At 42.1% G+C, this 25,913-nt stretch overlaps 1 protein-coding gene and 1 long non-coding RNA gene across 3 annotated transcripts in view; one reads left to right on the top strand and one right to left on the bottom strand.

Moving 5' to 3' along the window:
* Positions 1-20,867, top strand: part of COL4A2 (collagen type IV alpha 2 chain) — a 136,092-nt gene extending 115,225 nt beyond the window's left edge. For both annotated transcript variants that reach the window (XM_056499171.1, XM_056499179.1), the window contains exons 30-48: positions 930-1,091; positions 1,561-1,731; positions 2,785-2,928; positions 4,160-4,285; positions 4,646-4,827; positions 6,273-6,336; positions 6,715-6,789; positions 7,392-7,499; positions 8,423-8,530; positions 9,795-9,866; positions 10,199-10,324; positions 11,539-11,655; positions 12,990-13,151; positions 13,286-13,384; positions 14,134-14,280; positions 14,906-15,022; positions 15,894-16,085; positions 16,357-16,643; positions 19,235-20,867. In XM_056499171.1, the coding sequence (XP_056355146.1) occupies positions 930-1,091; positions 1,561-1,731; positions 2,785-2,928; positions 4,160-4,285; positions 4,646-4,827; positions 6,273-6,336; positions 6,715-6,789; positions 7,392-7,499; positions 8,423-8,530; positions 9,795-9,866; positions 10,199-10,324; positions 11,539-11,655; positions 12,990-13,151; positions 13,286-13,384; positions 14,134-14,280; positions 14,906-15,022; positions 15,894-16,085; positions 16,357-16,643; positions 19,235-19,489 (2,714 nt within the window). In that variant the 3' untranslated portion in view covers positions 19,490-20,867. The remainder of the gene's footprint in view (positions 1-929; positions 1,092-1,560; positions 1,732-2,784; positions 2,929-4,159; positions 4,286-4,645; positions 4,828-6,272; positions 6,337-6,714; positions 6,790-7,391; positions 7,500-8,422; positions 8,531-9,794; positions 9,867-10,198; positions 10,325-11,538; positions 11,656-12,989; positions 13,152-13,285; positions 13,385-14,133; positions 14,281-14,905; positions 15,023-15,893; positions 16,086-16,356; positions 16,644-19,234) is intronic.
* Positions 20,868-21,040: 173 nt separating this feature from the next.
* On the bottom strand, positions 21,041-24,106 carry LOC130257006 (uncharacterized). The gene is made up of 2 exons (XR_008841213.1): positions 23,769-24,106; positions 21,041-23,399 (listed from the first exon to the last, which is right to left on the bottom strand). It is a non-coding gene; the product is annotated as an uncharacterized LOC130257006 (long non-coding RNA).
* Positions 24,107-25,913: the final 1,807 nt, after the last annotated feature.

Raw genomic sequence — 25,913 nt, 5'->3', positions numbered from 1 at the left:
TGACAGAATGACTCCAGATAGCATGTGAATTTTTCTGCAAGTGTGAATATTTTTCATTTAATATGAAATGACTAGGGATTCCTTTATATCACCTTTACCACCTCACTCAGAATACCAAACTAAAGCCTGTATGCTGTTGTTTAGAAAACCCACTTTAAGTGACCATAGTTATAAAGCTTATTTAACTACAGTCAAGACAATGGACCTACACTGATGTAAAACCTGAATAAAGAGAAGGAGATCCACTTGACCTGGATTTTAAATGTATTATTTGTATGCTGCTGCTATTCCAAGCTGAATGAAAAGTAGGCATTTATGTTTTAAAACTTAACACCTATTTTTCTTGTATATGGTAGAGACATAATTTTTCACCCAGTGCATTAAGTCGTGTAAAATTAGGGCCTTTTTGCTTAGGAATTTGTATCAGTCTTACAGCAATGCCTTGTAACAGCCTATCTGAAAATTTCTAAACAATGACACAGATTCCACCATCTGTCTTAAATGTTACTTTTCCTGCCTATAACATTTTAGAAAAGATACGTAGCATTATTTCAATGGTTCAGTCAGCTGCTTGATTCAGTTCTTACTAAGATATATGTGACAGAGAGATCAGGAATAACAGAATTATTTGGATTAAAATAGAAAGACTGGGATTAAAATGGAAAGAGAACTGCATGTATATCCACATGATGCCAAATCATTACCATTCACTTGAAAGAGTCAATCAATCTATCTGATGCAAATATTGAAATCATTGCTGGTAACGTCAATTATTTTAAATCTAAAGACCAGTCCTTTAATTTGCTTTTCCTCTTCTCACTGAATTTTCAAAGGGAAAACCCTGGAAGCCTAGGGTATACACAGAAGAAAGATATAAAAACAGGTTCTCTACATATGATGCTTTCTAATACATGATTTTGGTCTTTTAGGAGCTGATGGTAGCCCAGGTTTGCCAGGAGCCAAAGGAGATCCAGGACCACAGGGTCTCCCTGGTTTGATGGGATTACCAGGAACACCAGGAACTCATGGATTCCCTGGTCCACCAGGAAACCGTGGGCCAGATGGTGGGCCTGGCTCCCAAGGGCCTCTGGGTGAGGATTTAATCCTGTGTCATGCCTCTTGTCAGTCCTCTGTGGCAGGAAAACTGTATAGTTTCCACAGCAGACAGTTAAATTTGGGGGTGATCTCTACAGGCAGAGCAGCTGCTTTTCTTTCCATAGCCACCAACCCAGTCAGGTTAGCACTGGCTGCTGGCAGCTGAGAGAAGGGACCCACCAAATGAGGGTGGGCTTATGGAAAAGGGGCTTGATTCTTAAATTAAAGAGGAGGGGAAGGTCCTGTTGCAAGTGAGTGTGGAACTGAAAGCGAGGCTGGTTCATGTTGATGAGCTACTTTATCTTTACAATCATTTCTGCAATTCTGTGATGAAAAAAATCCTAATTTTCCCCGTTCATATGAAGTTGACAGGACAGTAGTTTTCTCCTTCTTGAGCTGTCTTGTATGAAACCATCATCTGTGTCCAACCCTTTTTTACTCTCCCTGTTCCCATTTGCACAACAGGTCCACCTGGTGCTAGGGGAGAAGATGGTGAGCAAGGTTTTCCTGGCCCCGTGGGCCTGAAGGGCCTGTCTGGTGACAAAGGTGACATGGGTCACACGGGATTACCAGGTATTCGTGGGGTGACTGGTCCCCCTGGCATGCGTGGAATGGATGGCTTTCCAGGAGATAAAGGTGAGCTCTGAAAACAGTAAGTGATTAAAGCTCTTTTGTGCAGACATGAACCAGACACATTCTCTGCTGGTCTCCCTCTATTTAAAACAGCAGAATTAGGATCATGTGCCTGATATATTCCAAAATCACTGCCTGTTTTTCCTTGTGCTGGGCTTGGCACAGTGATATGCAGCCCTGTTTAGAAGAGCAATGGCTGTTTTATTTCTCCTTTTTAAAAATATACAGTATTTACTGTTTTCTCTCTAAAAGTCTTATTCTCATCCTAGTCCCATTGGTCATCAGTGAAATTTAAGAGATGTTTCCCCAAACATTTAAAGTTTTTTAAAGCTGGGAGCTGTGAACTGAGCAATGCCAGACACAAGACCTCGATGGTGACTTTATGTTGCCACAAGAAAAGACATATGTGTAATGCACATTGCCTACACCACACAGGGAGTTTCAGCAGGGTTCTACTCCATGTGAAGCCAAGCTGAGCTTAAAAATACACATTGCAATTTCATCAATTGGCAAGACAGGACAAGACTAGCTCTGGAGTACTGATCAGCTCTCATTTGACAGAAATTAAGATCTGTTTGTTAGCATTACCCATGTAAAACAACATTCTCTTGTTTAGAAAAGAGAAGTAAGGGAATTTTTGTTGAGAAAGGACCAGCCAGTCCTAGACCCATGATTTGTATCTCTACATGTAGACCAGGCTGACTACAAACCTTATGTGGAACTAGGTACATATCTCAAGCTCATCTCTAGGGAAGGGGTTGTACTGATCTCTCAGGAGAATAGGTTATGGTCATCTCCACAACATCTCTTCTTGGCCATTTGAGGCAGGTTTGTGTACTTCTGACAGTACACTACCTCTGGAGCTCTACTGCCTCTCAGAGAGCTTGAGTGCCTGCTCCAGACCCACAGATTGCTGGAAGCATCAAGGCACCCAAAAAATAAGTACTGCTGCCCTGAAGTTTTCATACCATCTTAGTCATGTGTTGCTGGTTCATATTTACTTAGTTTGCAGAAATCTGAGTGAAGTAACAGTTCTCTTCCCCTTCTTTCTTAAAGGCTTACAAGGTTCACCTGGTATTGATGGTTTCAAAGGCATGACAGGCCTAAAAGGAAGACCAGGCATCAAGGGAATCAAAGGAGAATTTGGCCCACTTGGGACTCGGGGAGATAAAGGCTCACAGGGTGCACGTGGCTTCAAAGGTATTTGCTTATGGGTGGAACTAGTGTGTTTGCTCTTCACATCTGCAGAACTATTTTACAAGGACACAAAGACTGAGAAGACACATTTTTCACATGGTAAATTTAGCTCAGACATTCCTCCACCTATTTGACACATGGGCCTCTGGGCAAGAGGTCTGGATTTTAGACTTAAGTAAAGTTACTTTTCTACATACTTAAGGCTGAGACAAAAATCTTATTACTCGTCTGAATTCAGATAGTGTCACCTCTGGACATGTGCAGAAGACAAGAGAGCATTTTCACAGGAAGTGGGGAGAATACTTGGATTTTTCTCCAGTTGCACTGCAAAGACAGTTAAATATTAAGAAAACCAGGCAATTAAATAGTTAAAGTTAAGTAGTTAAAAGTCACAAACATTCAGCTGGTATTATTGTTGGTGAAATGAAGACTGTTACTCAGTCCTCTTTTGATTGCACACAATTATCTTTAAATAAATGCTTTGCTGCAAGACCAAAATGTTCTTTCTAGAGACCCTGAGATTGATATTTTTTTTAAAAGTGTCTGCTGTTCAGAGGTTGCAGAACAGTGATCCCAGCAACAGTCTCAGCAAAAGACAAGTGTAAAAGCAGCCCCTGTGAAGAGAAGTGCAAATATGCTTCTTGGCAAAGAAATGTAAGACAGTGCATAATCATGGGGGACAAGTCAGGGCTACTGTCCTGTCTCTGCACCCCGTGAAGAGCTAGACACTCACAGAGTCTATGTAGGTCCCTTCTTCATGATACTATTTACTGATATCACCAGTAAACCATAAAGTCAAGAAAATGAGCACTGTAACTGGTAACAAATCCCAACACTTTCTTTTGCAAGGCTTTTTGACTGAGAATCTCCTTTTCACTAGAACAAAACTACTTTTCTTTGCTTTCTCTAATGTCCTTTTTGGGGTTTTTTATAAATTGTGATTTTGGGGCTTTTTTTATAAACACATGATTCCTAACTGATCTGCTGAGAGATAAATTATCTATCAGGAGTCTGAGTCCAGCTCCCAGGATTGTATGTACAAAAGTTTAACTCAGTTTTCATGTTTTCTTAAGTGTGACTCTTCCACTGTCATGTTGTATTGACACAGATTAGTGGATTTTCTGCAGCTTGTGCAAGGTCATTCTTTTTCCTAATTCACTTTTCTGTTCACTTTTCCAACAGTGCTGCTGACTAACTAGCATTTTGTAACATGGTTGGGTTTTTTACCTTTTAGGTGACCGTGGGGATCAAGGCCCCCCAGGAGACCCTCCAAAGCTCATGCCCAGCATGATGATGGAAGTTAAAGGTGAAAAAGGAGATGTTGGAGAAAGGGGCACAAAGGGATTCTTTGGCTTGAAAGGTCAGTAGTCACAGTAAAACAAGGCAAGAACATTCAGAGCTGTCATTCTTTTTCTCAGCTACCATATTAAATATTCTCTGCTCATTGTACCACCTGGCTGCAGCCCCCTCAGCAAGGTCTCTGACAGCAGGGACTGAGCTCCTGGCTGCATTTCAGAGTCACCCCAAGGAAAGCTGTGAGGGATGATGATGATGATGTGTGTGTGTGTGTGTGTGTGTGTGTGTGTGTGTGTGTGTGTGTTGCCTTGTACAGCACATGTGGTGCCATGTTTCCAGAAGGCCAGTAGCAGGAAAATTTCTTGCACACAAGCAATTGCACATCAGTCTTTGCTTATTAACTTTCCTTCTTCCCTGCCTGCAGGTAGCAAGGGGATGCCAGGCCTTCCTGGAAGGACAGGAACCCCAGGGTCCCCTGGGCACCCCAGCTACGTGGCTGGTGTGAAAGGAGACATTGGTGCCAAAGGGCTGACAGGTGTCAAAGGCTATCCTGGTCCTGCTGGTTCTCCTGGCATCAGAGGCTTCCCTGGCACCACAGGAGTCAGAGTGAGTTCATGCACATGAGGCAATAAGGGTGTCCTTGTGCTGGCATTCAGCTTCTCAGGGAGTGCCATTCACCCCTTGAAATTTTGCTGAACAACAGCAGTGCAAAGATAAAAATGCCATAAGCATTGAATGAATAGATCAAATACTTTTGCTTGCTCCCTCCCAACATTCATTAGGCTGCATTCATTAATTTCTTTTCTCATTGTGAGACATCCAAATTTCATGTGCCAGCATTTTGCCAGTGAGGACCCAGATGGTTCCTTCTAGCTCTTTGATCCTGTTGCCACAGCTGCTGGTAAAAAATATTCTCAGTGTTGGGCTTACTTTTCTCTTTGTCCCAGGACTTAATGGTATCACTGCTGAAAGTTACTCACTGTCACTTATCTAACAGTAAAAGAGCCTAAGAATCTTGGCTTCTAGAGGGCAATTCACCATCATTCACTCTGGCTGCAAAATAAGTTACACTGGAAGAAATAAACACTTAGAAAAGGCCTGACAGTAGACTTATGGATGTAATTTATTTAAGAGGGACAAAAACTATGTTCCTTTCTCAGGTTCTCCTTGCCTTTATAATCCAGTAAGATTTTTTTTTTTTAACCAAGGACTGCAGGACTGTTATGGTTTAACCTCAGCCAGAAACTAAGCCCCACCCAGACACCTGCTCCTCCACACAACCCCAACAGGATGGGGAGAACTGAATTGGAAGGGTAAAAGTGAGAGAACTTGTGGATAAGAACAGTTTTATAATTGAAATAAACTACAATAACAATTAATAGTAATAATAAAAATATAACAATGATAAATAAAACCCAAGAAAGACAAGTGATACAAGTGAAAACAATTGCTCACCACCAACTGGCTGCACCCAGCCAATCCCCAAGCATTGTTACCCCCTAGTCCATCATTCCCCTGCCCTATAAGCTGAGCATGAGGCCATAGAGGGTGGGATTTCCCTTGGATCAGTTGGGATCACCTGTCCCAGCTGTGTCCCCTCCCAAATCCTTGCCCACTCCCAGCCTGATCACTGGCAGGGTGAGGTGACAAGCAAAAAATGTCCTGACACTGTGTAAGTGCAGTTCAGTAGGAATGAAAACATCCCTGTTATCAACAGTGTTTCCAGCACAAATCCAAAGCACAATCCTGTACTGGTTACTATGAAATAAAATAACTCTAACCCAGCCAAAAGCAGCACAAGGACTCACTGCTATATATGCATAATGGGATGTCCTCAATTTCAGACTTAAACCTTTGCAAACATAACTTGTCCCTTGGTTGATGCTGATTTAGATTAACTGACTGCTGACAAGTTACTCTATAAAGTACTACAGCAGCTCAAAAATGGTACATTTAATAGTCTTTTTTTAGTATTTCCACAGTCAGCTGCTGGGAAGGTTGAATAAATCCTCATCTTCACTAACTGATGCCTGTTTTCAATTATATGATAGGGAGAAAAGGGCATTCCAGGAATTTCAGGCCATTTTGGTACTCCTGGCTCACATGGAGAAATAGGTGAGTTTGTTCTTTTATCTGAGCCCTCTGTATTCATCACCCATCAAATACCTGACATTAAGTTATAAGGGGTCTCAGTGTGTCTTCAATCTGCAAGAGTCTTTCCACAGTCTTACAGAATGATATTGCAGGTGTGGAGGGCTGTGAAAAGTTTAACTGTTAATTTCATGCAACATGTGCTGTCCATGGATAAATCCATCTATGGCAAGGAGGGAGGCTTTTCTAGACACTTTTTTTGCTGTCTTTAATTTCTCTTTTATTCTACAAAGATAATAATTGCTGAATTTTGCCTCTGAAGTTGCAATTCCTTGGAAACAACAGGAAGTACTGTTTGAATTAAAGCCTTACCACTCATGTGTTCATTTTTGTTTGAAATAGGTGATCGAGGAGATACTATAAACTTACCAGGAATGCCAGGCCTTAAAGGGGAAATTGGTGTGCCAGGCTTAACAGGTATTAATTCCACAGTTGCTTTCTGGATGTATTTCTTTTCACATACTAAAATTCCCAGAGGAAGGGAGGGGGAGCTTCCTATGGGATTTTGATGGCTCTTGAACCTGTGGTCTCATTTCAGCTCCTGGAGAGGTTCATTTTTTTTTTTTATTGATATTAGTATGTGCTGCATTTGCCTCTTCAACTGAAAGTACCATTATAGCAGTAAACATCATCACAGGCAACTCCATTTCTATGTAATTTGTTTTGCTGTTGATAACAAAAGGAGCATTACCAGGCCATGATTATAGGAAGCAGGATAGTAAAATCTTGTAGCTTTTGGATTGAGTTGTTATGTAAACAAAATTAAATGTACTAAATTTCCCTGTACATGCAGTGCATTTGAACATAAGTGACATATTCCACATAATTTGGGGAGTACTTTTAAAAACAAGTTTATGGTCATTTGGCCAGAGGACTGTTCATGTCCCAGATTATAAAAGCACCTTGAGTAGAAGAATGTCTTTATGTGGCAAGACCAGGACCCATTCAGTAGCCAAGTTTATTTGCTTTGGGTTGTATAGATATTATTAAAAGAATATACTGGTTTTGTGATTTTCCAGGCATAAGAGGAGGTGTGGGACCAAAAGGAGAAGGTGGTGATCCTGGTTTCCCTGGCATTGAAGGCCTCAAGGGCACGCAGGGTGTCCCTGGCTCTGTGGGACAGGAAGGTAAAATATTTTTTTAACATTCCAAAGAATAACATTGTTTAAGAGAAAAGAGAAAAATAGTCTTTCCATCAAAAGAAAATAATGAAGTTTCTTTAATATGTTCATCATTCTGTAAATTGGTGAGGAGCAGTGACAAGGATGTTGAACTCACAGCAGAAGTTAAGAGGAAATTGCAAAAACCAAACTCAGCTTCATACCAGTTTTTCCTTTTCTATACCAACCATGTGTCCAGTCAAAGTGTTGTATTGCTGGCACACTCAGGTATTCTAATGCCTCCCTACTAAAAGGAGTGGGCTTTTCAATGACCTTTTCTGCCATAAATGCAGTCAGTACCCCCCAGGGCACAGTTAGAGCCTTTGAGCCAGGCTCATGGGCCAGCTGTACAGGAGAAGCCAAGTCAGGTTCAGCTTGGCTGGGTCACACAGCTTGAGAACATGTCCTGTTGCAGGAGGATCATGGAAATGCTCTTTCACAACAGTTGCTCCACACTGCTCTCATTAGAAACTCCAGCCAAGATTGGAAGAGTTTCTATGGGTGCCTCAGTGTGAAACAGTTCTTGTCTGATGAGCTTCTCAGTGGGAAAGGCAAACCAGGTGCAGCAGAAAGGGAAAGTGATGTGCACAGCAATGAAATCACTTATTGCAACTGGCAATAGAAGTCAAGTTATCACTTTAATAGGAGGGGCCCACTGCCTTCCTGAGGTTGTCACAAGCCTGAAGTTTGTAATGAGTTGTTCTTTTATACTTTGTCTCTCCTACCTGTGCTCTCTTTAGTTTTCTTCTGCTAGGATGAGCAGTCACACAATGACATTAGGAAGGGAAAGTCTTATTTTGCTGCCTGGGAGAATGAAAGTAGCACAGATGTGTGTTTGGGCTATTGGTTTTAAGGATGCTCATGAGCAATGATTCATTGTTGTCACACAGGTCTGCCAGGACTGGTTGGCCCCCCAGGGCAGCAAGGAAGCCCTGGGACACCTGGATTTCCAGGGGAAAAGGGAACTGCTGGCTGGCCTGGCTTACCAGGACAAGCAGGTATTCATACAGCTTCAGCTATTCACTCATTTCTGTGTGAGCACTTGCAAATGTTCTTTTGGGATGAAGAAGAGGAAAGGGGGTTTTTGCAGTTCAGAGTGGCAGAGTTTCCTGTACTAAAATATTTGTTCCTCACAAAGTCCAGGTGCATTAACAAAGACAAAGAGGTGGTTGCTGATGTATGGCTTCTGGTGTCTTTTCAGCTCATTTTAACTGTTGATGACCTCTCCAACTAGAAAAGCAGTTTTCAAGAAACATTTTCATTTTTCATGACAGCTAAGAAGAAAAAAACAATAAAAAATACTAAACATGCAACAAGGGTAGTAATATTGAATATGAGAATATTATAATGTGGCATTAGATAGCAAGCAACCTATTTGTCCTGCTTCATCACCAAAAACTGTTAACTGATTCAATATCTGGTTTCAAGAATAAATGACTTATGGCTTAGACAGAATTGTGCTGTCAAAATGCAGGTGATAGTTTAAAATGAAGCTGTTTGTATTACAGGATACAGAATCTCAGTGGTTGCCACTTAATTCCTTAATATATTAAGTTAGCAGATTTTTTTTCTACCTTTCAGCCAGAAATCATCCTGCTTTTAGTAAGATTCTTCTATCTGAATCTGCCTCAAAGCTAAGCTAATACAGTATGAAGACTGCCTTTTTAGACAGTGAAGAGAGACAGACAGACAGTTATTTTTCTGAGACTGAATAGTCCTCCAGACCTCTGGCCATTGTCTAGCTTTAACATCATACTTACCACTTCAACAGGTACAGATAGATGGAATAAATTTTATCTGTAACAATAGCAACAATAGCTATTACACATTTTTTAGGGTTTTGTTGGGGTTTTTTAAATGACACAGAGTGAATTCTTTCCAAAGACAGCTTTATTATAACCACATGTAGAGCCTACAATTATGTCATAATTGTCTTGGCTTGAGGATTTTGGGAAACTAAAGGGGTATTAAAAAAACTATAGCAGCAAGACAGGAACTAATGGCATACTACCAGATGGATCAGAGATATTTTTTAAAATATCTCTGGAGTAATGAGTTTATTGCATAAAAACAAAATTTGCCAATCACAAAACCATAGTGTGGTGTATTTCATAATAAACTTATGGTAATTAATTCATTTGCATATAATACATATTTTAACATAGCATTTAAAATTCAAGCTTTTGATTTTTTTTTCTGCCCAGGAATATAAACAGACTAATAGAAAGTATTATGATAACCATGAATGTAATTTTAAAACAGGCCAGCCTGGCTTAAGAGGAATCAGTGGACTGCATGGTTTACCAGGCACTAAGGGCTTACCAGGATCACCAGGTAAGTGAGGCTGTCCTGCCTGTTCACATGCACAACATTTTTAACTGTGTCCTCCAAAGCTTTGGAATGTGCTTCATTATTGTGGGCTCTGGCAAACAACTTCATACACTATGTGCTACCCCACAGGTGGAATAGAAACACAACTTCAAACTGTAGCTTCTTTCCTCTGATAAAGTTAAAACCCCAAGGTCTTGTTTCTCATCATGAGCCTTTTTTTCAAAGAGCAATTACAGACCCTATTTTGCAAATCCAAATGCTCCATGCATGTACTCTAGCAAGCATTGTTCTATGCAGAAGCATTGCAGCTTTCCTCTTTGTTCTGAACTCAACAGGTCCGGATGGGTACGGCTCTGCGGGGTTCCCAGGTGCAGTGGGTGACAAAGGAGAAGCAGGAGAGCCCAGCAGAGTGCAAGGGAGCCGAGGAGCCCCGGGCCAGAAGGGAGACAGAGGTGTTCCAGGTCTGTGTTCAGAGACTGGGATCCACCTGCTGTTTGTTTCATCTGTGGGTGTCAGAGATGTCACAGATGCACTCTGGTGTAGACAGCTGAATTGGTGAATCCCGAAGTTGGAAGGTCACTGTTTGGAGTTTGTGCTGCAGCACAGCCAGCCTTGCTCAGAACCAGCAGGGTGTATTCCCCAGGGATGGACAGCCTGGGTCCTTCCCCATCCTGCAGCACCCACTGGGCTCAGCAAGCTGCAAATGCCAGAGGCTGCTCTCAGCCATCAGCTCCCAGATATTTTTAATGACATTTCAGTCATTAAACGTATTACCCCTCTCTCTTTTTGTTGCAAACCTTTCTCCTGAAAGCCTCACTGTGTCTCAGTGTGTGATGGTCCTGCTGGCACCTTGTGGACTCTGTTCCCATACACAGTGCTTTGCTGGTGCCATCTATCCCTTGTGCAGAATAAGCTCCAACCATCTGTGCTGTAACAGGCTGTGCTCATCTCAGAATAGGTCATCACGACAGAGATACAAAACCTTACTGCCTTTGCCTGCTTGGTTCAATGGCTCATTCACATTCTTTTGTGTTACACTTTATTGTTACTAACATGCTGTGCCATCTCAAACACCATTCAGAGATTTATTATCAAGAATTCAAAAAAACAGCTTACCTCATTCACATTTATTTGTCACAATTATAAACAAAAGGTCAACTTCCTCACAACTTCAATATACTTGGAAGAATAATCTCTTATTGTAGGGCAGATTTCTGACACTTAGCAATTTTACATCTCTAGAGAACTTCTTGAATTTGTACTTTTGGTTTTAACTGACCCTAGATAATGCTAAGTGTCAGCTCTCACCCTGCAGGCACAGAACAAAGCTGCTTTCCTGCCTGCTTCAGTATACCTAGGATATTTTGAGTACTTCCTGTCTTGAAGTAAGGTTTTACCTGGCAGACACAAGATTATTAGTATTCCACACAGTGAGATGTAATTAGCTACCCAGAGAGCTTTGGCAGAGAACTAGTATTTTATTCTTAAAAAAAAAAAAAAAAAAGAACAACTTCAACAACTTCCACAGTATCATCTGAAAATAATAAAAAAGAATCGGTGGGAATTGCAGGTGTTTTCTATTTTGAAAATCCCACCCCTTAGTCTAAGGTGAGTCCTTTTAATTGCAATTGTGCATTTTCCTTGAAGTATTAATTATTTCTTCTCTTCCTTTCAGGAGTCCCAGGACCCTTTGGTATTCCTGGGCAGGAAGGATTTCCAGGGCCTCCTGGGATTTCAAATATATCAGGATATCCTGGTGATAAAGGTTCCCCAGGTCTAGATGGAGTGCCAGGTAATCCATGCAACAGCAGTCATTGTTATTTCTGTCTTGATTCAGTAAAGTGGCCCTATTAAACACAACAGTGAAATTGTTGGACAGGACTCATGGTACGTCAGATGATAGATACAGACCTCTTGAAAGCAAAAGGCAGTTCCTTTAGGTTGTCCTGATGGAAGGGTTTGATCTTCATGCAAATAACAGATTAAATAATGCAGAATTCTCTTGACAACTTTCAGAAGCATTATGCTAATGCTTCTAAAATCCAAGGTCTGTGGCAGACTTGCAAGTCTATAAAATACTGCCTTAATCATTTACAGAATTCTCCTAAGTGGAATGACCATGCAAGCTAAACTACACTGGAAAGTATTAGCTCTTCCTTCTTAAAAATTCCTGTTGCTTATTGGACTGCACAATAATTTCAAACCGTGGTGCCACTCTGGAGACTTTGTAGCAGAAGTTGTTCCACATCTTTATATGATGGATGGAAATTTTTATGTAAACTCAGCAAAAACTTAGAACAGACAAACCAGCTGAAAACCAACAAAATACCTAGGCTTCCAAGTTGAAAGTGAATGTTAGTTGGCCTCATTCTGCATACTGATTCCAACTCTCCAAGCAGTCAGGAGAGTGGAAACAGGAACACCATATCCCAGCCAAAATGGTGAGACAAGTGTGGCTCGTCTTACTTTGCCACATACATCTTGCAATCATATCCTCATGTGATCCAGCTTCAAAAAGGCAGCACAAGAGATGCCCCACTCAAAACCCTACTTAGTAAGAAACTCTTCAGAAAAAACAAGTCCAAATGTCTTGTAAGCAGCAGAGGTAACTGAAGAGAAACCTGCCAGGTTTAGCTTCAGGCAGTATGCAATTCTAGAAAAAGAAGCTGTTTCCATAATTCCCAAGACAGTACTTACTTGGTTCCAGATGCTCAACTGAAGCATTAAGATACACAGAACAGTAAGTCCTTGGCTCTGAGTCAGATACTTGCTGCTCTCTGATTTCTTTCTAGCTACTTGGATAATTTAGGATGAAGCAAGGAGGCACCTAGTGAAGTGGGGCATTTGCTGGTGAAAGAATAGCTCATTAAAGACTGTATCTCAGCAGGCACCCTATTTCTGCTGAGATCTTGCTGGAGATAACACTGTATTGTGGGAGTTTCATACTCTAATTCCTCTACCACTGCTGCCAGCTTGAGAGCAGGAGCAGGAGTGCTGAATAAGTCTGTCTCCTGCTTAAATTGAGGAAATAAAACCTGATGGGATACAGTTAGATAGTTCTGTTACTGTCCTCTGTGCCCAGGTGTTAATTATATACAGATTACAATCTATATGTCCTCTAAACAGGCTATCCAGGACCACAAGGGCAGCCTGGAATACCTGCTCCACCTGGAAGCAAAGGAGAAAGTGGACAAACAGGTAGGACTGGAGAAATTGGCCCAAAAGGAAGTAGAGGTGATCCTGGATCAGCAGGAAGACCTGGCCTGCCTGGATTCCCTGGACCAAAAGGTAAAGATGGGAAATGCTGATTGTGGCAGGAAGCAGGGGAGTTTCTATGCTACAGCAGCTTTAACACCATGACTTTTGCACTCCCTTGATTTGTACAGAAATGCAATAATGCCACTTGTCACTTTGCATTAAAGGTCCTAGGGGTGAACAAGGTGTCATTGGCTTCATGGGCACAGTAGGATTTCCAGGTGATCTGGGACCTATCGGACCCAAGGGAGATAGAGGAGTGACTGGTAAGTGCAAGAAGTCAGATGTGTGACTCCTTTTGATGTGTGACTCATTCTGCAGCTCCACTGAGCTGATCTAACTGGCCCTGCTTTGAGCAGGAGGTTGGGCTTGGTGAATTCCAGAGTCCTCCATCCTGAATGACTCTTAATCAAGGGAAATTCCAAAGGGCAGATGCCTGAATTTAGTATGAGTAGCCAAGTTTTTGCCTTTATGAATTTGACTTTTCTGAGGTGCCAACTCCAAAATTAGAGCCACTTTTGGGGTTAATAAAAAGAAGGATTTTTTGTCTAAATTAATCCTCCAGAGTATACATACTGAATATTTAAAGAGAGCTTTAAAATCCATCATTCCATCTATACCATCATGTATTGGTGTCCCTTGAAGCCCACCAAAAGATGGTGCACCTCAGAGAGCTGCAGCTATTTGGGGAGAACTTCCCAGCTCTCTGTGTCATAAAAGAGGGAGCAGTAGCATCATTAATTTCCTTCTGCTTATCTATGTACAGTCCAAGTGAAAACAATTTCTTGGAGATGATCCCATACTTGGAGATTGTCTCATCTTGGGTATCCCATACCCACACATATTTCCCCAATATAATACAGCTGCTGTACCCAAGCTAGTGAGTTGCAGACCATATACCTCTCATACATATGCAGTAAGAGCAACGTGTCTCTGGATGAAAGTACCTTAAGGGAAAATATAGGGTGGTTGGGTTTTTTTTAATTTAACTATCTCATCTTGCTTCTAATGACAGGCTTCCAGGGACCTCCAGGCTCTCCTGGGCTGCCCCCTCTTCCTCCAAGGCTGGTTGCTGAGCAAGGTTCACCAGGTCCCCGTGGAAATATAGGACCTCAGGGAAGCCCAGGAGATATGGGACCTCAGGGCCCACCAGGAGATCCAGGTAGGAATCACACATTCACACTGAAAGCTGTTCCCCTTAGCAGAGTGAGGTCACTGATTTGATGCTCTTCTACTTAGAAGTCTGTAATCCAGAAAGGAGAGTCAATTTTTAAGTCTTCCAAAGCTGAAGCTTCAGTTTTCTTCCTCCTCCTAGCATTCAGAATATAAGCAAAACAGGAAATAACTTTGGCAACACTCACACAGCCAAATCTACATGGGAACACTCTCATAGTCAAAGCAACATCAGACATGGATCTTGCAAATCAAGGCTTTGGTGGAAAAGTGCACATCCTTGTGGGAATGCTGTCAGCTTGGGGAATAATGTAGCATTAGTGATGTGTAGAGCTGATGCACTGCACCTTTTGCCATGAGACTCATCTGAAATAAGTGGTGCCAAGAGTGAAGGATTAGGGTTGTGGGACTCATGTAGTCTTGATCCCAGCAACCTTTTCCAATGAATTTGGTACTTTTTGCCTGAGCAAGTACCATAGGATGTTGCCTTCAGTGCAAATTAGTAAACCCAGCAGACAGTACTAAACATACACAAGCAGAGCATGTGTTAACAAAGTGGGATGGGCATGTTGTTATGTCTGCAATCACTGTGCTTACAACCTTTCTTGTACAAGGTTTCAGAGGCTCACCTGGAGAGCCAGGACTCCAGGGCAGGGGTGGCATTCCAGCTCCTCCTGGCTCCAGAGGGGAACAAGGAGGAATGGGATTTCAGGGTCCGGTGGGATTTGAAGGTAAGAGATATCTCTTTTTTCCTCTTTCCTTTTCTCTGCACTAATCACTCTGCAGTTACTACTTCACTGGAGGGAAAAGAGAGGAGAGAGAGGAGGGGGTGAGAGAAGGGGGCTGGGAGCAAGAGGAAGGTGAAAGATGGGAGGGGAAGGGAGGGGAGGAGAGTTTCTGTCTTCATAGATACTGTACAAGGGACAACTAATTAAATGTTAACAGTTACCTTGGAGCAATATTTTCAGAATAAATTTTTATAGCTGTAGATGTCAGTCCACTCATGAGTTTGTTTTCTCTGAGTGTATTTATTCTCTCTAAGTATTTTTCAGACTAGTGTTTAATTAACAGTTACATTCATGGAGATGAATGGCTGGGTCGGTGATACTTGGATAGAGGAAGTTTAAGGGAATGTATTTGTTTTAGAAATACCTGTGTCCTTATCAAATCAAAGAGCAGAGCTATTACTATCTTAGTTGGCTAAGAAAAAAAGAGCATAGTTTCAAGTGTATGAATCAAATGCAAAAAGTCCAACAAACATTGGTTAATCTTGGACTAAGAAAATATTTTAAAGAAAAAAATCTGTTCATCTGTGTTGTACAAAGTATGCTCAAATTGGTCAGAACTTTATTTGTGACTTTCCCTAGTTCTGGTGTGAAATACATTATCTTAGAAACCAGGGAGCCTGATCCAGCACCAATCTACTTCAAAAGCAACTGCTGTAATTCTAGAACAGCAGCTCCTCTAACAATAACCTACCATAAAGAAAAGCCATCATGCCACTAAGCTGTTCAGCAGCAGCTTAGCTGGAATATCAGCTAGCACCAGATCATTTCTGGGAGCACACTCAGCTGGATTCTTTCTTTTCTGCCCTCCTCCAAGGTCAGCCTGGCCGCCCTGGTAGCCCTGGGCCACCGGGCATGCCGGGTCGCAGTGTGAGCATGGGCTACCTGCTGGTGAAGCACAGCCAGTCCGACCAGGAGCCCATGTGCCCCGTGGGCATGAGCAAACTCTGGAGTGGGTACAGCCTGCTGTACTTTGAAGGACAAGAGAAAGCACACAACCAGGATCTAGGTATGTATAAACATTGCTGGCAGCAGCCTCGATTCCAAATGCTGGGCTGCAGCAAACAGGCTTAGGAAGCACCAAAATGAGAATGTAAAAACTGCATGTCTTCATGGAGTGCCCCTGAGAGAGCTCCTGAAAGTCATTAGTGTTGTTTGAGGGAACCTGTAAAGCCAGCAAAACATTCTGGAGAACAGAGCTTTCCTGACAGGGACTTGGGAAAGAGCAGAAACTGTCTTCTGTGAGAATGATTGCTTTTTTCCTCCTTCTTTTTTAACAGGGCTGGCTGGCTCGTGTTTATCTCGTTTTAGCACCATGCCATTCCTCTACTGTAACCCTGGGGATACTTGTTATTATGCAAGCCGAAATGATAAATCCTACTGGCTCTCAACTACAGCACCTCTTCCAATGATGCCTGTGGCAGAAGAAGACATTAAGCCATATATCAGTCGCTGCTCAGTTTGTGAGGCCCCAGCTGTGGCAATTGCTGTCCACAGCCAAGAAGCTTCTATTCCTCACTGCCCTGAAGGCTGGCGCAGCCTGTGGATTGGATATTCCTTCCTTATGGTATTTGGTCTCCAGTGTCACGTTTTGTGCAGCAATGGGTTTTAAATTTGAGTGTTTGGTACTAATAAGGCTGCTCTGCTTCAGAGCCAGCACGACCAAAACTATGCATCATACTGGGGAACCAGGGAACTACAAAAGTAATTTCTAGGAAGCAGAAGAGGAAGATGAAAATCTCTGTGAATTTCAGAGAAAATTGTCTCTTGTCAGAGTAGCATCTGGAGACCTTAATGTACAAAATAGCACTTCAGAACAGAACAAAAGGACAGCTGTGACTTAACAAATAAAATTACACTGAGGTGCAACAGGAACATACAAAGCATTTTCACAGCTAAACATTTAGAGTATTTACATACAACACTACTAAGAAGTTGATCTAGAGGAAAAAAAGGAAAAGCAGCAACACACTTTCCCCTTCTTTTCAAAATTTAAAAATCATTAGCATTTTCATCAAAAAAAAAAAGTCTTTCACTTACTCTGGAGAGAGAGACACCCTCCAGTTGTTTTAAAAATTAAGTTTCAGTGTGGTATCTCTGATGGCAATAAGAGCTGAGCTTTACATCCCATGGTTTACAGGAACTCTTCAATCTTGTGATCTTATAATTAGGAAATGGGATGTTACAGAAAAACTTAGTGCTGAGTGAAGCAGAAGACATACTGAAGGGCCTGACCTTTTTCTGCAGAACTGTACAGAGGGATCATATGAGCACCAGAGGGCTTAGCATGGTAAAGAGCAGCTGAAATGTCAGTAAATGGTCTGACAGATGCTCATTTTTCTGACTTGTTTGGTGAACATGAGAGTCAAAACCTGCAGCAGCATGCCCATGTAGTTCACTTATTGAAGGCTGGGCTGAATCCTGAAGTAAACAGTGTTGGAAAAGAAACAAGATTTCTGTGACAGAAGACATCATAAAAGAACAATAATCAATCTTACCCACAATCCATTTGTAGGACAAAAGCCAAAAACTTTAATTTTTCAGAAAATAAGATACAGGCAAATCCAAAAATAGGTACAGAAAAAAAAAAAAAAAAAAAAACACATTTTGAGAGAATAGGTCAAATTTTTTACCATCCCTATGTTTGACCTTTCTTCTGCTTCTATAAAAAGCTCTGATACCAATCTCACAGTTACTTCACAAGAATGCCAAGAATTAATTAAATATTTGCAAAGCTCCATGTAAACACTGAGCATTGTTAAGAGCAAAGTTGTCACCTTAGCAAGAACTTTTTGCCAGGACAGTCTGTCAGCACTGTGGTACACACTGTGAGCAGAATTCCCATTTTCCCAGCCAGCTCATGAAACGAATGAAGTGTTTGGTGTATGCATTTCTGCTTCTCAGGCAGCTGTGAAAAAGTAGAGCACACTTGTGGTTTTCTCAGAGTACATGCTGTTTTAATTCCTTGGCTTAAATTTGTCACCTCCTTCCCCTCAGTAAGGTACAGTCCTCAGTCAGCACAGACCCTGCCCAAACAGCCAGAGAAGTCAGTAAGATTTCATTTCCACTGTCATACATCCTATATGAGTAAACATTGCAGGAGGATAAAAAGCCTCAGTCAATACCAGAAGAGATGTTACAGGCATAGAGTTGGATCTTACAGACCAAGCCTGGAATACCAGTGCTCATCCTCAGGTTGCCAAGCAGGGCTGCTCCCACGCCAGGGCTCAAATAGCATCAGCAGTTTTTAATATCTGCTTTCCAGCCCCAACTGCAGAGGCCTCAAACTTGTAATAATTTATGCTGCCTCTTATGTTCCCTACATTTACAAAACTGTTTAAAAACTTTATTTTTCCAGCTGCTTTCTTTTATATTGCAGGTTCTTTCAGTTCCTAACAAAAATGCTACAGTAGAACTTAAAAATACAGCTGTACAGCTCTTACAGGGACAGAAAAAATGCCCATTTTGTTAATAATGCCTTTGACTGAAGGAAAGTAACATTCAGTTCATTATCACAGAACCTGTCAAAGGCAACAGCTGAGAGGTGTAAAGATGCATGATTCTGGTGTAATTTGCTGTCAAAAAAAACATGTTATACAGGGAACTAGTTATTGTATAGAAGCTAATTGTTTCCACAGTGCTCCTCACCTGCAGTGCAAAGTAAGACAGACTTTATAATTTGGGAAATTCGAACTGAATATATACTGTAAAGTTTTTCCTAGTGAGGGTAATAAAACAGAGGAGCAAGATTCCCAGACAGGTTGTGGGAGGTCCATCCTTGGAGGTATCAACAACTCCACAGTGCCTTGGAACAACTGAGAGCAACTTTGGTATGGCCCTTTGGCTTTGGGCAGGGAACTGGGGGAGGTGACCTTCAGTGAGCACTTTCCACCTAAATGATTCTCCAATTCTAAGATTTCCACAGTGAAAATCTTAATTATAGAAAAGATATTTGTTAGAAGATTTCAAAGAGGCATCAGCTGCTTTATATAGTTTAACATAGCCAAACCCTTACCCAGTTGCAGGACTGGCCAACTTCCCGCTCTGGAGATAAGAATTAGGAGCAATTCTAGTGGTTTTTCTCCTTTCACACATGTCAGTGTGTGACAGCACTGCCTGAGGCTGCCCTCTGAACACTGCCCTCCTTGTCTCCCTTAGCACACTGCTGCTGGTGATGAAGGTGGAGGACAGTCGCTGGTTTCTCCTGGCAGCTGCCTGGAAGATTTCAGGGCGACTCCTTTCATCGAATGCAACGGCGCTCGCGGGACCTGTCACTACTTTGCGAACAAATACAGCTTCTGGCTCACCACCATCGACCAGCCCTTCCAGAGCAAGCCCTCGGGAGACACACTCAAGGCAGGACTCATCCGAAGCCACATCAGCAGATGTCAAGTCTGTATGAAAAACTTATAGAAGTCTCTGGCAGTATAAGGAACCACCTTGTCATGTAGTTCTTATACAGAGGAGCCTTCTGTGGTGGTTAGACAATTGAATAAATCATGTTGGTGCTTTTTTTAACTTATTACCTCAAAAGCTGAATGGAAATTAATTTTTTAAACATCTGTAAAAGCAAGTTAAGTATAACACAAATTAAGTCTAACAGATCTAGTGCTGTGTTCTCCCACTATGCAGTATATATATACATTTTTCCTAGTCTAATATTACATCATTTGCCAAATTATAGAAATACTCACAGCTTTGAAACACAAAAAAACTTCAGTAATAAAAGGCTTCCTTGGTCAGATACCTACCACATTTACCTGAAGAGAATATATGTATCTTTCTATTTACTGTATCTGCCACAACAGTAAACACTAACAGCTGCAGTTCCATAAATTAATACAGGATGATCTAAGACCTAAAATGTTGCAAATACTGAAAATATACTGTGGTCCAAAATGCTGATGTCCAGCACTAACACTTAACTTACATTTTAGTATTTTGTGCTTGGGCATTTCAAACACACCCAACACAGTCTTTTTTTTTTTTTTTTTCCCAAGCCTCACCATTCTTTAGCACTTAACCACTGCCAATAACAAAGTCCACAGGTGCCCAGAAACAGTTAACCATAAAATGCAACTCTTTCAATTTGGCTAGAAGTCTACATGATGAAGATTAGCATTTTATTTTATAAGCTTGATGGTTTTTCCCTAGACATACCCCAAGCCAGAGGATCCCTCACTCCACCATGCTGTGGACATTTCATCTGTGGCACACCACCCACGCAGAGCAGCGATTGGTTTTTGTATTGCACCTTTTCCCCTCTGAAATTAAGCCACTCATCACAAACAGGCTTTATCCACATCATGTTGGAGCAGCACACAGGGTAGTGTGGAGGAGGGCTTGATGCCACATGGCCCTCAAACACAGAACATGCAGCCCTGCCAGCTCCTCTCTGAACGTGTCCTGTCAGCTGGGGACAAGTGGCAATGGGACAGCCACTATCCCAACCTGCACACAGTCATCCTTGCAAAATCAAGGGGGAGGGAAGCAAGGCGTTTATTTGGCACCATCTTTTCCTGTAGAAAAGGGTTGATAATTGCCAGAATGGCTAGTTCTTCCCTTCTGTAGGAAGAAGCAATTTAGCCCAAAGTTGTCTGTCAGCACTGCAAGAGAGGAAGGGAAAAAAGGATCAGCTACAAATTTCATGTTCACATAATCTGATTACCATTTATAGCAACAACAGTTGATTTTTCAGTAACTCACGTCACTCCTGCTTCAGGTGCTTCTTGGCTTTTATTATTACATTCCAACCTCACTGTATCATAAATAAAACCTGTTTTTTTCTACATCTCTATTTGTTGGTGATTTCTATTTTGTAAAATGTTTTTCCATACAGTGCATATGGACTACTCTGTTGAAATACTTTGTTTGCACTAAGGAATTAGAAAAGCACTCCCAGCAAACTCCTCCCACTGAAACTCAAACTCTTCAACTAGAACACATTTGTTTATTTCATGGCACTTCAAAAGATCTAAGAGGCAAGCTGTCTCTAAAATCACTTATTTAAGCTGAACAAGTAAAATAGTATTTAATCTGTTATTAGAATGATTAAAGCAAACTCTGGCATTGCAGATTAAAACAACAATTATTCATGCTCTACAATGCTAAGGAAACCAACATTTACCAGACTTGACAAGTGCTACCTCCACAAAAAATATATGAATTAAGTTAAAGGTCTAGAATCATAGAATGGGTTGAATTGGAAGAGACCATAAAAATCATTTTATTCCAATGGACAAATGGGACAGAGACACCTTTCAGTAGACCAGGTGCTCAGAGTGACATCAAACCTGGCCTTAAACAATTCCAGGGATGGGGCACATACAACTTTTCTGGGTGACATGTTCCAGTGCATCACCACCTTCACAGTAAAGAATTTTTTCTTAATATCTAATATAAACCTACTCTCACTTTGAAACCTTTACCCATTGTCCTGGCACATGCCCTTGTAAAAATTGCATCTTTCTAGTAGGCTGCCTTCAGGTACTTACCTAGCACACTGTCTGACCTAGATGAGCTGTTCGTAGAATTAGATATAGCCATAAAGAGAGAAATTACCTGAGCTTTAAATGAGCTCTCTGACCCTGTATCAGCTCAGAAATGCAGCCCCTGAACAAACTTATCACAGTATTATTTATTTCAACTAAACAGAACTCTTAGTACTGAAAGCATTGCAGTCAACATGAAGGAAATCTATTCTATATTTGCCAATTCTCTTAAACATGGCAGTAACAAATACCCAAGAATAGACAACTTGCCTCTTCCACATATTGCTAGACAGCAGTGCTTGTAGGATGATCATGCAGCTATCACTTGTGGGTTGTACAGCCTGCAGCTCTGGCAATGCAGCACATTCAGTGTTTTAAGAGAATGCAAGTGAAGGTTAAACAAATCTGTAAAATCTGATTATGTCAACAACAACAGCAAACTGTTGGGATTTTCATGGCTAATATATTGCCTAATCTTCCTACAAAGCTCATTGCTTTTGCACATAAAACTTTAGCACATAGTTCTTCCACCAGCAGTTGCTTTACATCTTCATTGTCTCTGACTCAGTAAGCTGATGTTAACAAGTTTGTTCGGAGTGGTCCCAACACAGCATTGAGTGGAACACATCAGCACAGTGCAGGGGAAAACCAAGCACAGGTGCTAAGCAGGTTGAGCTCCTGCCCTTTGTGCCCTCATGTGCCTGAGTCTGTGCACCCAGAGCTGTGCTTCCCAAAGCCTGCGCAGCCACGTCCCTAAGGAGTGGAGAGAGCTCGGCACAGACACTGAACACTCACAGCAGGCAGGATCTCACCTGGTGAGCCCATCCAGAGCCTGCATGGAAGGAGACTGGCTTGTCACACTGCCTCTCAGCAGCGAGTGTACCTCCTCTCCTGTGAAAACAGGCTCACAGTTGGAGTTGTTCAGCTGAAAAAGGGGATTCTGGGGAGATCTTACAGCAGCCCCAAAGTACATATAGGAGACTTAACTTGTACTGACAGGACGAGGGGCAGCAATTTTAAACTGAAAGGGGTTGGCTTAGATTGGACAGAAGGAGGACGTTTTTTACTGTGAGGGTGGTGAGACACTGGAGCAGGTGGCACAGAGAAGCTGTGGCTGTCTCCCATCCCCAGGAGTGTTCAAGGCCAGGCTGGATGGGGCTTTGAGCAACCTGACTGAGCGGCTGGCAGATGTCCCTGCCCATGGCCAGAGGCTTGGAATTAGATCATGCTTGAAGATCCCTTCCAACCCAAACCATTCCATAGCCACGGTTGTAGAACCCACTTTCAGGAAGCTAAAATATCATTATACAGGAAAAACTCAGCTATAACCAAACAAAGCAATCCTTTTATTCAACTAGAGTGCTCCAGCCTAGGATGTAAAAAAATCAAAAATATTTGGCCTTGGTTTGACCAAATCTTTTGTTCCAAAGCATGTTGTATGCTTCCCACACTTCCCTGTTTGAAAACATGTAGAAGTATAACATGCTGCTGAGCCTGGAGAAGATAAATGGATTATATTCCCCTTCTAAAGGTAACAGTGCATCAAATAATCAGTACAGATATAGTGAAGTCAACATAGTGATGAGAGCTGACCCAAATTATTACCTCAGAGTGTACTGACCAAATGTCTGTTCACATCCTACATGACTGTACTTGTCCATAGCTGCCTGAAATAGAAAATTAGCAAACAGCAAGCACGGCCTTGGCACAGGAGGTGTGAGATTGCTGCCAGAGGAGAGGCTGAGGGGTCACTGCCAATATGCCAAGTGTCCAAGTGAGGCAGCAGCTGCCCCTGTACCCACATGGGGACCAGTGGCACCCCCAGACACCTGCTGAGGGGACAGGGACATGGCCCTGCAGCTGCTCAGCACACAGCAGTTAAACCCCACTGAACAGGGGAAAGAAGCAACATCACTGCACCCCATGACTCACAAACAGAGCAGCAGAAACAGGCAGCAGTGCTTCCCACCATGGCGAGGGCAAGGATGTAACTAAGAGGCTCTAGGGGCACTGGCAGAGGAGGTTCTGGCTCCTTTTTGTGACCCCCACAAGACCTGAAGCCTTGCTGGGGTTGTCAAGGGCCCATGAGTGCCTGTGAGGGCAGAAAGCAGGATGGATCCTCCCCATGGGCCAGCCTGGCTCAGCCATCACCTCAGGCTGGCCTGTAGCCCACGTTCACCCAGCATGGCCAAAAATAGCACCTCTTCTATTTCACTATATAATCACTTCACATAATCCAGACAAAACAGGGAGGGGGGCAGGGGGAATAAAGGCTTGTCAGATGAGCTCCCCACCCTGGCAGGGCAGGCAGAGTCCTTTGTCCTTGCTTTCCCCCACCTTCACCAGTCCTGGCAGGAGGATTTCCCTTGGCTTCAGCAGCATCACCACAACGTGCCCAGCTCCAGACAACTGACCTCTCATCAACAGCTCCCATGCATTTCACAACTTCCCAGTTTTGTCGTGTAACCCCATGATCTCACAAAGGCCGGTACAGTGTCAACCCATCATAACCCAGAAATTTCTCAAGGAAAAATAGCCAGCAACACTAAAAAGCCACAAACATCATACCAGACAAGTGCAGCCTTAAGGGCAAAAGTGCAGCATACAAGACTGGTTCCTGTGTCATCTCATTTGGTGAAAACACCCAAGTTGGAGCTTTTAGAAAGACTGAAGAATTACTAAGATCTCATATGGATCAAATGCTGGTGCAACGAATTGCAAATATTTATACCTTAGGAAGTGTGGGATGTTACATTTACAAATATTTTTCCTATTGTGTGACTTCTAGATGTACATCTCCCAAAATGCCTGACCTTGCAATCAGTGTGTGTCACAGGTTCAGCTGTCAACAGATGCAGGAAAGCCAGTGCTGGACCTCTCACAGATGTGTCAGCAGAACCCTTTGGTCACAAACAAAACTAAGGGTGTTGCCTGTTTGTCTCTTCCCAGTCCTGAAGGAAGACTACATACTGACTCAAGAATTTTGTTAATAGCTAGAAGGTTTCTAATTAATCACATTTTAAAATACCACAGCTCAGGTGCTGTTTAGTCTCTGACAGACTGGTAGGTGTCTGCAAGCCACTAGCAAACCCAAAAGATTATAACCCTTAGTAGGGCCTGTAGCAATAGGAAAAGGGGTAATGATTTTAAGCCATGAAAGGGCAGGTCCAGACTAGATATAAGGAAGACATTTTGACAATGAGAGTGGTAAAACACTGCAATAGGATGCCCAGAGAGGTGGTAGATGCCCCATCCCTGGAAATATTCAAGTTTTGATTGGACAGAGCTTTAAGCAACCTGATTAAGTCAAAGACCTACCTGCTCAATGCATGGGGGAGTGGACTAGATGACATTTAAAGGTCCCTCCCAACCCAAACCTATGATTATATTATTTAATGCTCAGTGGTTTCTCTCTTGAGCCATTCTTCCCCATTACATGTGTACTATGAATTAACTTGAAAGTAGAAAATAAAGCTAATGCTCTGCAGCAATTTGCTCAAGATGATGTACTTGAAAAAAATTTTAAAAGCCTGAAATATATTTAGCAATAATTTAATTTATTGTTTATTTAGGAATCTTCTCCCTATGTACAGAACAACTGTGATTTGGGACAGAGGGAGGCAATGACAAAGTGTAAGAACCATCAACTCTTTGTTTTAGAAAATTGTACAAGAGGCATCCAAAGGAAGATGGAGACCTCACACAAGAGCTCACAAAACTGAAAATATGCAAGCTGCATCTTTGGGGTTGAGTGGTTGGCTGGTTTTGGGAGGAATGGGGGGGGTTTCAGGGGTGGGGGTGTTTAAAAGTTCTTCACTCTGCCTCAGCTCAGTGTGAGGTCCTGGGTCACTACACACATTCTTTGTAGCTGAGAGGGTTGGGAAACTATTCACTGCACTCAGGAGAGAAACCATGCACCTCATTACTGCTCCTTCATGGGGCCTTTACTCCACAAAAGGCACTTTCTGCCCTTCCTCCTGCATTAGCCCGTTTCACATCAGAAAACACCAGTCTTCACTTCCCTCCAGGTAGAGGTAATTACTACTCCAGGTAGTAATGTCATGCATAGCTGATAAAAATCAAAGCTGCAGCTCTGCCTGAGAACAAGTAAGGAGTGGGAGACAGCACACAGGTACTGAACACAATGGTATCCCTAAAGGCAGCAAAAAGAGGTTTTTACAAAATACAGACAAAACAAGATTGATTTCTTCCCCAAAACCCACCTATATTAAAAATAATTACAACAGAAAAATGGAAAGAAAGAAAAAAAAATTCCCCCTGCAACTTGCAATTAGAACAGCAAAAGCTGGGATACTGCTTGTTAATACATGAAAGCCCACTATGGA

The sequence above is a fragment of the Oenanthe melanoleuca genome, chromosome 1 (assembly GCF_029582105.1).
Source record: "Oenanthe melanoleuca isolate GR-GAL-2019-014 chromosome 1, OMel1.0, whole genome shotgun sequence".
In the NCBI taxonomy this organism is placed as follows: domain Eukaryota; kingdom Metazoa; phylum Chordata; class Aves; order Passeriformes; family Muscicapidae; genus Oenanthe; species Oenanthe melanoleuca.
This window is presented reverse-complemented; position numbering and strand designations above follow the sequence as displayed.